Source organism: Lissotriton helveticus, chromosome 3_1 (assembly GCF_964261635.1).
Source record: "Lissotriton helveticus chromosome 3_1, aLisHel1.1, whole genome shotgun sequence".
In the NCBI taxonomy this organism is placed as follows: domain Eukaryota; kingdom Metazoa; phylum Chordata; class Amphibia; order Caudata; family Salamandridae; genus Lissotriton; species Lissotriton helveticus.
In genome coordinates this window covers 1,972,845,216-1,972,861,540 of record NC_136061.1, presented here as the reverse complement: position 1 = coordinate 1,972,861,540, position 16,325 = coordinate 1,972,845,216, and the positions used below count along the sequence as shown (strand labels likewise).

The 16,325-nt window shown below is 47.4% G+C and overlaps 1 protein-coding gene across 1 annotated transcript in view; it reads right to left on the bottom strand.

Annotated features, from left to right (window-relative positions):
• Positions 1 to 16,325, bottom strand: part of PCSK6 (proprotein convertase subtilisin/kexin type 6) — a 1,486,774-nt gene that overhangs the window by 561,499 nt on the left and 908,950 nt on the right. Inside the window, exon 7 of the mRNA XM_078683097.1 lies at positions 13,001 to 13,173. Coding sequence (XP_078539223.1) covers positions 13,001 to 13,173 — 173 coding nt within the window. The remainder of the gene's footprint in view (positions 1 to 13,000; positions 13,174 to 16,325) is intronic.

The following is a 16,325-nucleotide window of genomic DNA, read 5'->3' as shown; positions in this document are numbered from 1 at the left end:
CTTTATAATGACAAATCATTTAGTGCATCGCTCATGCCAAGCCCTGGCGGTCTTTCCCATTCTTTCCCCAAAGTTTGTCATTTATTGTTCTGTTTCTGGCTCAATCACGCCTAATAAACAGCCAGAGAAGAGTGCAGAGCTAAAGGATCCTCTGCACATATGTGCTGGCATGGGGTCAGGCATGCAGGTTTATAAGGAATGAAGACTTGAAACAACGGCCAGGAAGTCCTCGCAAATAGCCCCCCTGCCCCCGCACAGAACGAGTGGCGATGCCTGAATAGACTCCGGAGGCTAAACTATAAAGCTCCCAATCTGCGGACATGACCCCTTAGTGTCCTTGCAGATGGCATCAATGTCTGTTACCTACCTACCAAGCAACGCAACCAAGAGTGGAAGGGAATTTAACATCACTTAATGCTCAGCGGCCCATGAGCCATGAGGCTTGTAGCCAACTTTACCATCACTCACTCTCTCACAGTGCCCATCTGGCTGGTGTCCCTGCAAGGATCTGAACCTAAAATCAGCATTCCAATCCTCTCGATAAACGGAGACCACCACAGCATTCCACTGAGTTGGCGCAGATATCCACAAAGCACATGCTAACCCACAGCCTCCACATCAAACTGTCTCCAATTATACACAGGGCATTTCTAAGGGACAGCTAGCCATATTCAACAATCTCCTATCTACGAAGACTGTAGGAAATTGCTATAGTTCATAAAAATATTTGACCAACCACCACCGTCAAAGACCAAACAACATTGGAGTGCAAGTCGTTGCTGATGCCCCATTCATCCGACCCAACTTTCTTTGCCTTCTTCCAACTCATCTACTGATCACACCCTTGCAGGAATCCCTTTCCAGACAGAATTCTTGATTCTAGCTCAGACATTATCACACTCCACTAAAAGCTATGTATCTTCAGTGACTTAAAACCTACAGGGTTCAGAAACCATCGTTGTCAATCCAGTCAGTCCAGACAACAGCAAAGTAACTCAGTTCATCTATAGGTTATTTTATTTCAGTCACTGCTCTTTCCTACCCATATAAAAGAATTCCATTCAAGATCTCCAACACAACCTGGAGCCTTTTGAAGACATGAAGGGTGAAGAAAGGAGCAGGCCGATGATGAACCATGCAAACTAGGTTGATGGGTAAGAGCTTGTGACTTTTTGAGTAGCCTTAGTTGGACATCTGGCCAATCTGACCAACCTGTCCTCGGAAGCTTGTTTCCGGTCCAGGGAAGACATGGCATGGCAATTCGGGCTGGACTGTTCCCATGAGGCACAGGGTCAGACTGATTTGCATATAGCCATGTCTGAACTGGGGTGGCAGAGTGGGCTAAAGAACGGTGATGGATCAAACCCAGATCTTTTGACTGGGTGTGAGTGTTTGATTGATTCAGATGCTCTGTCCATCACCACCACCTTTTGTACCAAAATGCCCTAATAACACTCTTTGTTTTTAACCATGTGTTAAAGAAGGGTGCATAAAAGATTGAACTAATGCACCATGACAGAATGTTACCCTTTAACCTCTGGCCCCACTTCACACCTGATTACGAGTCAGGTGAAGTGATATCATTGGGTAGGATATTGCTCCTTCTGATCATGAGTGGTTTGGTGTTCCAAACACCGGAACCTAGTTTACCGGCCAGTAATTCCAATCAATAAAATTCCATGAGTCTTTGGTATCAACAGCACTGGTTAACTGTCCAAATACAACTTATTGCCCCCCTCCCTCCAAACCTTCCTCCTCTCAGATTTGATTGCCCAAGTCAGGCCAGAGTAGCCAAATTTAACTCTTACTAACGTTTCAAAAGTTGACAAGCTTTACAGTTGCCAGTGCTTGTTTGCTATTAAACTGAGATTTACGTTTTCTTTAAAAAAAAATTGCATCTCCGGAATACTCTGCTGGATTTTGCTCATCTTGCATTCTAAAAATTCATAAAAATATAGTCTATGTTTATAAATTGGTGTCCGGTTTATTTAATGTTGTGTGGCTTTGTTATTTTTTTGTTTGGTGCTGTTAAATGCTTTACTCTTGTTCCTTTGTTTAAGCCTTGCTGCTCAAAGCCATAGCTACCCTAGGTTGAGTTTAAGGTTTTACAAACAAGCCTGACTGGATCCAAGACCGTTTTTGCAAATGTATTATATGGTCACATAGCCATATCATGTAACACAACCAAATACTCAAGGGCTGGCCGCTGTGCGTCAAGGCTTTGCGGAGCTTCGCGTTACTTTGTGTTTGCTTGTGTTGGTTCCAATGGGAATCACAAAAGGGCTGGAAGATCATCTTTAACCCCACTCCCAAAGGTCCAGGATTGGGGAGGCACCACTTGAGAGGTAAGGATTCACAGGAAGCAGAGTCCAGGTGCAAGGTGGTTCAAGATGTTTGGAATCTTTTCTGTCCCTGAGGCACTGATCAGGAGGCCAGCCAACTAACCCTGGAGTCACTCTGGTGGTCCGGCATTCAAGATACAGGTCCGCTCCTTCTCACTCGGGTAGCAGAGTAGCAGTCCTTCTTGCAGAGCACCACAGCAGTCTTCTGAGTCTTCCACAGGTCCAAATGTGGACTGTAGAGTTGGGTCTGAGGGTCCACTACCTATACCTGGTGCCAGCTTTGAAGTGGGAGAAGTGTCTAGAGGTTTCCAGCCCCAAAGGGGTTTGGAACTTCCTTCCTCCTTGCCATGGGCACAGGTTGTCTAGGGGCACAAAAGACTAGTGTGGAACTGTCATTTTTATTCACTTGCTGCCTTTCTGCACGGAGTCCCAGGTCCACCGCCGATTCTTCGGTTTGTTTGGAGGGATGGTCACGTGCTAGAGGAAGGGGCTGTCACTTCCGGTGCACGCTCCAATCAGCTGCTACCAGCTGATTACCCAGCACCTGTAAACCCAGATGCATCGCGCTACGTGCAGCGGACGCACACGAGAGAGGCTGACACTGTCACTTTGAGGATTTTAGGAGCGCCTGGGGAAGGGCTCCTGAGCATACTAGTCTGTGCTACTCTGGGCATTATTTTTTAAATATATTTCTGCGCTTTGTGCTCTTTACCTGATCTTTATTAAAAACGCTGCAATTGTGCTTTTATTCACTTGCTGCCTTTCTGCATGGAGTCCCCGGTCCACCGCCGATTCTTCGGTTTGTGTGGAGGGACGGTCACACGCTAGAGGAAGGGGCTGTCACTTCCAGTGCACGCTCCAATCAGCTGATTACCCGGCACCTTTCAATCCAGATGCATCGCACTATGTGCAGCGGGTGCGCCAAAGGCAAGCCTGTCTGCGCCTGTCCACGCCAGTTCGCCGCCGGACATGCTGCCAGTTTTAATAAAGCTGAGCTGACCTACACTAAGAAAGAGTTGTTAGCCTATGGGGGAGGGGGAGTAATTGTGGACAGTGCTGTAAGGTTATGATGGAGGGGCCTCTGTGTTGCCCGAGCTGTGGATTCAGTACTATTTCCACGCTGACCACAAGTGGTGACCATCTACTGTCCGAGAAGGCCATAAAGATTTTCAACCTCAATAGTCGATCGTTAGCCAAACACTATGCTGACATCTACGATTTATTGGCGGACTCCATGCCAGATGTCCTCTTTCTTACCAAGACATGGCTCTTGGACGACATGACTGAGCCTGGTCTAGCACTCCCATCCGGTTATAGCATTCTCACCCCCAATAGTGTGGCTGAGACCCTGACGCTGCAACACATCGCTGCTCAGCACTTCGCGCTTTTAACTTACCGCATTTTTCTATTTTTGTTAATTTTCTTTTACTTTTACCCTGATTTTAATAGGGACTCTTGGCCCCCACTTGCACATAATTGTCTCCCGCACCGCTACTTAGCGGGTCTGGGCTCCGTGGGCTTCCTAGCTCGCCGGTATTTGCATAGGCGCCATCTTGGGTGAGGACGTGCCGTCCTAGAGGCGCAGGACCGAGCGCTCTAGCCTTGCGGCCCTCCTCCGCCCGCCCTACTTAAGGCTGATTATTATCTGGCCTGCTAGAACTCTCCTGGACGAACAGCGTGGCTGAGACCCTGACGCTGCAACACATCGCTGCTCAGCGCTTCGCGCTTTTAACTTACCGCATTTTTCTATTTTTGTTAATTTTCTTTTACTTTTACCCTGATTTTAATAGGGACTCTTGACCCCCACTTGCATATAATTGTCTCCCGCACCGCTACTTAGCGGGTCTGGGCTCCGTGGGCTTCCTAGCTCGCCGGTATTTGCATAGGCGCCATCTTGGGTGAGGACGTGCCGTCCTAGAGGCGCAGGACCGAGCGCTCTAGCCTTGAGGCCCTCCTCCGCCCGCCCTACTTAAGCTTTGCACTAGTGCGCAGCGGTGACACGCAGCGGTGACGCGCAGCGGCTCGCGCCTTCTCTGCGCCTGAGTCGTGCCAGAGTCCTGCCCGTCTGCGCCCGTCAGCGCTAAGGAGGCGCTAGGGCAGGGCTCTGCTCTTGGCCGGTACGTATACTTGTTATCTGTTGCATTGTAATACTACTCCAGCCATGTACTCTAGAACCGATTTATTATTTTTTCGCCCAATTTCTGGCTCTTGTTTTGACCACTCCCTTCATCCTTTGCTTGGCCCTTTTACTTGTCCCGACTATTCCTTTTCGCTTCCTACGCCGACCCCTATTTCTATTCTTTGCCCTGCCCTTGGTGTGTCATCAGAGCCTACAACTTTTAAGATCTTTCATCTTAATGTTAGATCTTTGGTCAAACACCATCTCGATGTCTATGATCTACTCGATGAGGCCCCTGACATTCTTTTCATGTCAGAAACCTGGCTACACAATGACGCATCAGTTGCCATCAATTCTGCACTCCCCCCAGACTATACTATTTATACTCTTAATCGTGACTCCAGAGGAGGCGGCATCGCTGCCGCGATTAAAACTAGGTATCCATGTACATGGAAGGCCATGGATATCGCGGGATGTGAAAGTGCCTATTTTTCAGTTTCTGTCAATCCGCACTTTACCTTCTCTGGTTTACTTATTTACCGGCCTCCGGGCCCCGATGCTGCTTTTAGAGCCGCCCTCCCCGATGTAGTTAGCTCTCTGGTCTTGAAAACTGCTAATTTTAATATTATCGGGGATCTCAATTTGCATTTTGACTCTCCTTGTCCCTCGGTAGCCAGTAGTACCTGTGCTGACTTGGAGGCTCTCCAACTCTTTCAATTAGTTCAACATGATACACACATTGGTGGTCATATCCTAGATCCTTTTTTTACTTCAATAACATCGGCCAAAGTACTACCTCCTAGACCCATGGCCTGGACAGACCACCACCTAATTGAATGTCATCTTCTCCTTGAAGATCCTCCTGTAGTTGCCTCCACTCCTGCCATTCTCCGGCGCTCTTGGAAAAAGTTGAAACTCAATGATTTTCATCAGTTGTTAGGCGAGGCCCCTTTGGCCCCTTTTACAGATGTGGAATCCGCTACAACTCCTATTGTAGCTGGCTCACCAACGCGTTGGACAAACTTATTCCCCTCACTCTGACCAAACAACAGCGCATCCATTCCAGTCCCTGGTATGATGACGCTCTTCGACTACTAAAAAAATCTTGTAAACAAGCCGAAAGACTGTGGCGTAAGTCATATGATTCGGTCAGCAAAGTTTTGTACCGCGCTACCACCAAGAAATATCATAGAGCCATCTGTAGGGCCTGGGCATCGTATTTCTCTCGTGAGTTCAGTGCTAGCAACAACCCTAGCAAACTTATTTTCAAAGCACTGAAAGATCTTGCCACCTGTAGAACTTCTACTACTGTGATCTGCTCTCCCTCCCATTGCGAGGATTTGGCTACTTTTTTCATTAATAAAGTGGAAGGTATTTATCGTGCTTTTTCCAACCCTACTGGCCCTCGGCAGTGTATTACAGCTACTGCTAAAACCTCTATGTCATTATCCTATTTCCCAGAGCTCTCTATGGAGGAGTTTGATAAACTTGTTATCAGAGTGAAATCAGGCTCGCCTAAAGACCCTCTGCGGCCCTCACAATTCAGGGAATCTCCTTCTTTCTGTCTTCCCCCGCTTTGTGAGCTTATTAATCTGTCTCTGTCTTCGGGTTCTGTACCTTGTGCCTGGAAACAGGCACAGGTAATCCCTATTCTGAAGAAACCTACTTTAGACCCCGAAAAAGCTGAAAGCTACCGTCCCATTTCTCTCCTCCCGTGGGCTGCCAAGCTGACTGAGGCTCACGTAAATACCATTCTAGCAAACCATCTCCATTCTGCGAATATTTTAGATCCTACGCAGAATGGCTTTAGGCCCGGTCACAGTACCGAGACTGCGCTCCTGTACATGGCTGAACACCTTCGCATGTTGGTGGATTCGGGTCACACGGCGGCACTTGTGCTTCTCGATCTAAGTGCCGCCTTTGACACTGTCTCCCATGACATTTTACTCGAACGTCTGGTTGAGGCTGGGGTGGATAAGTTGGCTCTTGAATGGTTCAGATCTTTTCTATCTGATCGCTCCTTCAGGGTCATCACTCCCCCCTTCGAATCTAAACCACATGCGATTGCCCAGGGAGTACCACAGGGATCGGCTTTAAGCCCCACCCTATTTAATCTTTATGTCCAGCCGCTAGCTGATGTCGCCATGCGTGGGAACCTCTCCATCGTGTCCTACGCAGACGACACTCAGCTGGCGGTTGCGATTAGTGGGGCCTCCGATCTCGAGGCAGCTAAGTTCCGTGAGGGACTTATATCTGTGGCCCACTGGATGAATGACAATTTCCTGCAATTGAACGCTAAGAAAACCGAGGTGCTCATTGTGGGGAAACAAATTCATCTGTGGGGCGATAGCTGGTGGCCTCAAGAGCTCGGCCCCACTCCTACCCCTGTTACTGAAGTAAAAAATCTTGGGGTGTGGTTTGACTCCCTATTGAGCTTCTCCACTCATACTAAAAAGACTGCTGCATCCTGTTTTGGGATTTTGCGTCAGCTTCGGTCCACCTTTAAATATTTTGACGCTCCCACTCGTCAACTCATCATGCAAGCCATGATCCTGTCCAAACTGGATTATGCTAGCTCTCTTTTTCTTGGAGTCAATCAGGCTGAGCTCTTTCGCCTTCAACGCGTCCAGAATGCTGCCGCCAGGGCTCTGGTTGGCTTGCCCAAATTTTGCTCAGCTAGGAAAACCATTTACAATCTCCATTGGCTCCCAGTGGCACAGAGAATAAAGTTTAAATCTTTGATTTTGACCTTCAAAATCCTTAAACTTTCTTCCTCTCAGATTCTTCAGCATCTTATCTCTCCCTATGTGCCAGCTCGCACTCTGAGGTCCTCTGCTCTCCATCTTGCCACAGTTCCCCGTTTTAAGAGATCCAGGATTGGCGGACGCTCTTTTCAAGTCCTTGCTGCCAAGTTATGGAACTCCTTGCCTGCTCATATTCGTGCCATCGAGGGGCTCTTCGCTTTTAGGAAGGCGGTTAAAACCTTCCTCTTTCCTTTAGCTCCTTAGTTCTGCTGTGATGTGTTGTGTTTCTCTCTCTCTGTCCGGTTTTAAGGTTCTGTTCTCGCGCCAGGACGCCCCTTTGCTGGGGCATCTGTGCGCGTAATAAATCCGGATAACATAACATAACAATAGGGTGACCAGGACAGGGGGTATTGCGGTGATCTATAAATCGGTCTACCCCTGTGCATTTACTAGGCAATCCATATCTGGATGTGAATGTGCCCTTTTTACGGTCACATTTAGTGCTAACTATACAATGTCAGGGCTTCTGATCTATAGGCCCCCTGGGCCATCTGTTGTGTTTAGGGATGCACTTGTGAAGGCGGTCAGTACGCTTGCTGTTAATACTGCCAACTTTACAATCACAGGGGATTTGAATATCCACTTAGAGAAAAGTGATGACCCTGAGGTGGCTAATTTTATTGCAGATATGGCAGCTTGACAACTAATACAACTGGTATCCGGCCCCACCCATGTAGCTGGTCATCTGTTGGATCCAGTCTTTACCAACATACCCTCACTCACTGCCCTGACCTCTATGCCTATGGGATGTCTGATCAATTTTTGGTTCCTATGTCCCTTCAGGAGATATCACCCTCACGGAGCCAGGACCAGACATCCTCACTCAAACGCCCTTGGCATAAGCTTGACTGGGACGCTTTCCAGCGCCGATTGTCTACTACGTGTCTGAGTCTCTATAATGATACTGATGAGGCTTATAGGGACCTAATAGATTAGATAAGCAAGCCCCTAAATGGTCTCATTCCTGAGAAACTGTCTCTGAACCGTAGGACTCGATCCAACCCTTGGTATAATAGCAAGTTGGCTGACCTGCGCAGAGAGCTTTAAAAGGCTGGAACGTACTTGGAGAAGGGATTTTAATACCAATGCGAAAGATATCTATCAATCAAACAGCAGTAAAAGGCTACCACAAGGCCATCCAATCGGTATGCATGTCATTCTATGCAGATCTAATACGCAACAGTGATAACCTGGCAATGAGTATATTTTCGATACTTGCCAACCTTAAACAACAGCAGATCAATGTAGAGCAGAAAATACAGTCCGACGAGCAATGTGAGGACCTTGCCTCTTTCTTTATTAAGAAGGTAGATGACATCTATAGGTCTTTCCCTGCCACCGCTACCATCCCTCTAGGGGCAGGGTCGCTGGCACCTATCTCCACAGACCAACTGCAAGTCCTCTGCGGGAAAATTAAATCTGGCTCACCTGCGGATCCTCTGAAACCAGAGCAATTTAGAAGGGTGTTGCCCACGATCTTGCCTTCCTTGAAGCAGATAATCAACATGTCGCTTTCCACCGCCACTGTGCACAAGGTGTGGAAACATGCTAAGGTGCTACCATTACTTAAAAAGCCCTCGTTGGACCTGAGAAAGCCTGAAAACTATCGTCCCATTTCGCTACTCCCATGGGTAGCTAAGATCACGGAGGCGCACGTTAAGTCACTTCTGTCTGACTTTCTGGCCATGAATAACCTGCTGGACCCCTCCCAGAATGGGTTTTGACCTGGTCACAGCACGGAGTCGGCTCTCCTGGTTGTGACAGAACACCTCTGGTCTGCTTTGGACGCTGGGCAAACGTTGGCGCTGATCCTGCTGGATCTCAGCGCTGCATTTGACACAGTGTCCCACGCCATTTTGCTTCAACGTCTGGCGGAGGCGGGGATTGTCGGCTCAGCCTTGAAGTGGTTCACTTCATTCCTCAGAGAGAGGTCATTTATGGTCAGTGTTTCCCCATTTGTCTCAGGCACCCACTCCATTAAACAAGACGTGCCACAAGGTTCCTCCCTCAGTCCCCTCTTATTCAATCTCTATGTCCAACTGCTGGCTGCAGTGGCTAGAAACAGGGGACTGACCATGGTCTCCTATGCCGACGACACACAGCTGGTGGTGGCACTCTCTAGTAACACCAAGAGGGACGCCCTGAAATTTCAGGGCGATTTGGCGGTGGTCACTGAATGGATGACCGACAACTGCCTCCAGGTGAATGGTAGTAAATCAGAAGTGTTGTTGGTGGGAAAGGACCATGGTCTATGGAGTGAACAGTGGTGGCCAAAAAGCCTGGGTAGCGCCCCCCCCTCCTAAGTTAGCCGTTAAAAACTTGGGGGTGTGGTTGGACTCATCGCTCAGCTATCAAGTCCAAACAAAAAAGGTTGCCGGGACCTGCTTTGGGCTCCTACGGGGACTTAGCCCTCTACTGGGGTTCTTCGATCCCCCTACGCACCAAACTATTGTTCAGGCGGCCATAATGTCTAGACTGGATTATGCCTGCTCTCTGTATCTGGGGGCTAATAAGGTCGAGATTGCTCGGCTCCAACGGGTACAGAACGCAGCAGCCAGATTGCTGATTGGCCTGTGCAGGTCTTTCTCGGTGTCAGCCACTATCCATCGGCTACACTGGCTACCGGTGGCTAGGAGAATTGAATTTAAGGCGCTTTGCATCACCTTTAAAGCCCTAAAATTCAACACCCCTGGGTTCCTGGCTAACCTAGTCATCCCCTACGTCCCCACCCGCCAGCTTCGCTCACTGGGCCAGCACTTGGTGAGGGTCCCAAGGTTTCGAAGAGTGCGGGCAGGAGGTCGTTCTTTCCGCAGCAGGGCATCTCTTCTTTGGAATTCACTGCCCGGTCACATCCGAAGCCATACTAACTATCTGGCTTTTAGGGAGGCCATAAAAACACATCTTTTTCCCACTGTGTAGTTTCTGCCTTCTTTCTTTGCTTGTGGTTCTGCTGACAGCGCTGGGACGCCCCTTTGCTGGGGCAGCTGTTGCGCTATACAAATGGCAGTAACATAACATAACATCTTATTTGAAATACTAATCACAGTGGAACAATGTGTGTATCGTAGGTCTACTTAAGGAAAAAGAAGGAATACAAAACAATTCCCATAAGTGTGTGTTGGTTAGCCTGTTGGGTAGGAATAACAGGTTGTGGTTTTCCGCTGAAACAATTTCACTGCTTTTTAACCTGAAACATTATGAGAACAGCCCCTTAACTCATCAGATCATAGCAAAATGAGTTCACATAATGAGATGAAGAAGGCTAGATGCTGGCAAGATGACAAGAGTTGGTTCTTGTCACTAACATCTGTTGAATTTTGATGGTCAAAAGCTCATATCACACCAAAGGCAAAACAGCCATCCACCATTCTGTGGCTGGTTTATGGGGTACCTTTAAATTGGATAATCCTAACTCTTATAATTTATAGTGCTTAGAAACATTAAAAATCCATCTGAAGTAACAAATGAAAAGATAGATATTATTATTGCCCGGATTCCACCAGTGTGCTTCAAGTGAAATAGGAACATTTTCACACACCTTTGAGGAAGTTGTGAGAGATGCAGGTGAGTTTACGCTCTATGTGCGGGCGGGTGATCGGTCAGTTGCCTGTCTGGCAGAGGAACGGACTCTGAGGTTAGTAAAAACTTGGCAGAATTTCACTGTTTTCAAACGGTCTGATCCACAAAGCTTTTTTTCATAAGTGCTGTTTGCTCAAGGAGTTTCAGGAGTAAGTCAGAAATGAGTCACGCATTCTTAGAGAAACCTTTCTGTGAATCTGGGCCTCTGTCTTTGGAACCACGCTTAGGATCGTGTTCTCATCTACAGCTGGGATGTGCTTGATAAGTCAAACCGAATCCTAAAACTCAGAGGAATAAAGAAGTTATAAACGCAATGCAGATAATCTCTTCTTAGCAATTCTGCCAAATCGTTCTCATAGACAGAATGTGCAGTGCAATGTACAATTAGTCTTGCACCCTTTCCGCATAAGGCCACATTTTTTTTTCTAAAGTCCTTTGAGAGATATTTATATTCAAAAGGGCAGCCCCAAATCTTATAAAGCTAAGCCGATCTGGACAGCTCCAGTGCTGGCTAGCGCAATTGCCCAGTGGCTAAACTACTGCACAGCACATTGTGTAGGCAGCTAGATTGCTAAGGCATAAGCAACCAAGAATGCTCAGCAAGATTATCTCCAACATTGTAAACATCTTCTATTCTTCGTTAGGGTAAAGATAAAGAACTTTTAGAGAACTATTCAGGACAACCCCAACAAAAATCTCTTTTTAACCCCATCTTATCATTGAAGTCACAGGCTTTGTTTCATTGTTCTTTCGATGAATCGCACCAGGTGTTTCAAATAAGAGGGAAGATCACAGTGTCTTACATTCCCACTGAACCCTTCCACCCTTCCAAGAGTCATAATTAGGTACCATAATACTATCTTAATACATATATTGTTGAACGGTTAACTGGTTTCTGCCTTCGGGGTAAACTTGGAGATACTAAGCAGAATATTTCAACTTAATTTTTAAATACCAAAGTGGATGTCCAGAGGTCTGAGCAAATGTCATCCAACTTCCATGCAAGATCATAGAGGATAAGGCTGTGTGCAGACTCCAGCACCATCAGAAAACAAGCCACATTGCACTTGAGCGACTATTGAGAACTTAGGCCAAAAGAAGAAGCTTCACTCTGACCGATGTTAGAGGAAACATCCTGCTGTCCATGGACATAGAAGAGTCTAAAGTTCTTGCCCTGCTAGACCTGTCTGCATAAAACAGCATGGTGGCCCAAGAGACTCTCCTAGACAATGTGGAAAAATGGGGTGCGAACTGGGTTGATCCCTATAGTGGATTGAAAGCTACCTTTTGTAATGGAATTAAAAGATGCTGCTCTCGGCAGGGCCCACATGTGACTGGGGAACAATTGAGAATCTCTAAACAGATTTAAGTAATCTCTAATATATGTTTATTGACTGAGAACCCGCTTAGCAGAGGCCCACCTCTAAGCTCAGTGAAAGTCCCTTGGTGTAAAAAAGAATTGACATAAAACCTTGATCTCGCCCCGAAACAGACACGCTTGGGGTCTGTGCTGGCCCAGAGCTCTCCTTCTCACAACACATCTGCAGTCACAAGCAGCATCAACTTTCAATTTATGAGGCAAAAACCTCCAGATCGTCTAAATGAAACACTACCTCGAGCTCACCAGGGAGCGGTACTACTCCTCCTGGGTGAATGTACCAATGTCTATGTGGGAGGCGCTAAAGAAGAAGCGTGAAAAGATCGGGGGATTATGGGCCAGTTAGAACCTATAGCAGTCTGCAACCATCCTTGCAACCTTCAAAGAGCTAATGGCTCACAATAGGAACAGGCGGTTCTTCACAACACTAGATATGATATAGCGCTTCAAAGCACATTTCTTTTGTTTCTACACACTGCAAATGACAAGTGTTTCTACTCATGAGTGTAATGGTACTCCAGACAACCAGCATGGACGCCTGGCCTGGCACCGTGTTCTGGGAGCGGGGTGGCACGCAGCAAATACAAATTATGTATACATTTCCCACCTGTAAAGGGAGCACGATCATGAGAGCATTGCCTATAGGACCATGTAGAACACGAGCCAAGACGGCGACCACCAGCCTAATAATCACGCAGAAACCAATCCTCCCCGCGCAGTCAGTTTCCCCCGCCCCCCGCCCCCCTCCAGTGTGTCTTTTTCTCTTTTCCACGCTCACCTTTTTAATGCCTTGCTCGAAGGCGTGCTTGGCCAGCGGGCCGGGCCCGTCCACTGTCTTGCCGTCGTCGTCGGGCCCCCAGCTCGCGCTGTAAATGTCAATGTAGTCGGGCCGCACGCCAAGCGACTTCGCCTCCACGACGTCTGTGACATCCCCGTCTAACATACGGATGCCTGCAAGCACAAAAGCAGGGAACATTAGGGCCCGCTGGCTTTTATCAAAGTGCGGTAATTGCAATCAAAGGCCTTTGTTGGGGGCTGCTGAGAAAAGAAGGGCTGCGGCGAAGTCTGAATGGCCCCACACAATGTAACTATGTGCAGACTAATGAGCGCCGTAGAGGTATTTTCGGATCCCCTCTCGCTCCCTTCCCTTTCTGTGATTTTCTGATTTAATTGCAAGTGATGGGAGTGCATTTCAGCGGCGCTGAACAAGTTCTGCGCTCCACGGAGTTCTCGAGCTACTTTTCTCCTCCAGCAGAGGAACCTCTGATCTAAGACAGCTGCGGGGAGGGTGAATCAAAACAAGAAAATCTGCCCCGAGTTAGCACATCCGTGACACACTCGAAATCTTTGGAGTTATAAATACCCGAGCGGCGCTGCTAGTTTTGTGTTCTTTCTCGGACAGTGAAGTGTTTTATGTAATCGCCTAGTTGGTATTAAGCTATTTTAAACGTTGCCCAGTTCGGGAACAGGCTGAGGATGGCGGGAGCTGTGATTGTACCATGCATGTTAATGACGTAGTTAATTGTAATTGTATTTATACAGGGCACGAGTCGGGAGTACACGCGGGTGGACGGCGTCCACCCACTTTTTCACAGGGTGAACGACGTCCACCTTGCCAAGAATTTGAGCCCCACTGAATAATAAACTGACCTCGTCCCAGTGTAATTTCCAAACACCGGGGCACTTTCAACAGCGCCTGCACGTTGTTTGCTTTCCATCTGCAACAAGCAACAAGGTGGAGGTGGGGACCGGGGCTTCGTGCAATAACACCACTCCACGCTGTTACTTGAAGTGTAAAAGGCCATTTTATTAGGACAAGGTTACAATCATTTAGACTTTATTAACAGTACATAAATGCAAGAAATATATTTTTCCCATCCCATACCGGCACATTCTGCCTTCAGCCTTCTCAACACCATCTTACCTGTTTGACTCTTTCCAATTCACCAGTGACCTCCTTCCTCTCCCCATTCTCACCTTCACTTGTCCTCCAAGTATCCTCTGTTGACTTTCCTTCATTGCTCATTGCCTCCACGCCCCGCTATCACTCACCTGTGTACCGTTCTCCCACCCCGAGGGGTAGATCCACCTGTATGTGACTCACCACCCCTCCAAAGTATCGTAACGTCGCTACTCTGCAACCTGCCCTAAACTGGCATGCTAAGACCGATCCAATCCAATGCCCTCCATCTGAAACCTGTAGGGTGGGTGAGGGGACAAACTTTTTACTCTAAATCCCCCCGCCCCCACTGGTGGTGCTAAGGTGTCAGAAAGAGGCCAGATGCTCCTCTCCTGACACCTTATATACATTCCCAACTCCCTCCCCTTCCCTAATATTCTAATCCCTCCCCCACCTTGTCCTTCCGCCCATTGCGCGAGTAGCCCCAAGGGAAGACTGGTCTGGGACCTTCACTTCCACCAGGGGGGGGGGGGGGGGGGGTCATTCTTATTCCAGAATCCTGCTGGGCCCATAACAAAGGCTGAATTTGAAGGGTCATCAGGCCTCCTTTTGTCCGAGTCTCTTGGTTGGGAGCAGTCTGGAGCCTCACACCTGATGCAAACCGGGAAACATTCTAGAAAGTGTTTATTGGGAGATCATAGTAGTAGGAGGAGGTTTGGGATGAGTAAAGGGAAGATGTAGGAGGGACGAGTCTCTAGAAATGGATTAGGGAAATTGCAGTATAAGGAGGGATACATGAGGGAAGTCTTTAGAAAGGGTTGTTTAGGCGAACGTTGTAATAAAACTAGTTTTGGGATGATGTAAGGAGGGATAGAGGAGGGAGAAGTCTAGAAATTTTTATTTTAGAGATTATAGTAGTAGAATGAGGTTTGGGATGAGACAGTCACTATATTAGATTCACGAACGGCATCAAACCAGGCATTTTTGTTTAACACAGCAGATTATAGCAAATATGGCACATTAGACAAAAAATCCAAACAAGAGAATATTGTTCTTGATTATATATATTGTGATACAGTGATTCAGGGCGAATGGAGTACTATATATGTTTCCCTCTGTTATCACAAGCAACAAGACCGCAGTGTATTTGAGTATCCATGCATCAGCGAAGTAGCTACGTCCCTGTATCTACAGGATCCCTCATTCACAGGTCACTCTGCCAATCCCCACGGATCGTCTCACTACCTAGTATTGTTCAGTTGCTTCCTATGCCTCCCTATATATTTTTAAGGCCATGCATTTTCACCAGGCATACATTCAGGGCCAGCTTTAGCACTCGTGGTGCCCAGTGCGACAATCATTTTTGGTGCTCCACCCCTCCAAAGACCTCTCCCTCTGACTCCCTCACTACCCCCCAGCAAAAGTGCTGGTTCCACATCTCTCCATTGCCTCTCTCTTACATACATTTCACTTGTTTTAAATACCTGGTAATGACTGGCTTCACTAATCCACTCAGCTATCAACATAACATATAGATCTGTTCCTTGGAGCAGGCATATTAACCCTCTGCCCTACTTTATGGCGAGTGAAAACTGACACTAGACAGAACTCAATCTCTCTCTTTACAAGTATCATTAAAAACAAGTTATCTTGACATTTTTGTTGCTGCCTGAAAGTTGGACGCACAAGGAACTCTGTAGCAGGTGTTTTTTAAATCTTAAATTATTGCTAACACAGCTCCCCCTGTAGGAGAGTAGGGTCTGCTTTCTATGGTTAACCCCACTTTTAGCTGTGATTCTCTGTTTTTTTTTTACTTTAGTGTGGCTGTGGACCTGCTAATCAGGCCCACAGCCCAGCTGTTCTCTCTCTAAATTGATACCATGTACTTTAGGTACATACCAGATTGGTTACTGGGTCACCCTTGTGAGCCCCTGTATAGTGTACCATAGGTACCCAGGGCATAGGTGCACCCTAGGCATACCAGGGGCTGCAGCATGTATTGTGCCACCCCTGGTTTGCCTTCCAAACTGACACCACAGGTCTGTTCACACAGCCCGGGTAAGGTGGTGTAATCTCCCCTTACTTAGATATAGTATAGCTATATCTCTATATACATATGGACACATATACACCTATAAGTCACTCATATGGCAGGCCTTGACAATCCTGGAGGCAGAGTGCTTGATGTTATGTGAGAGGGTGC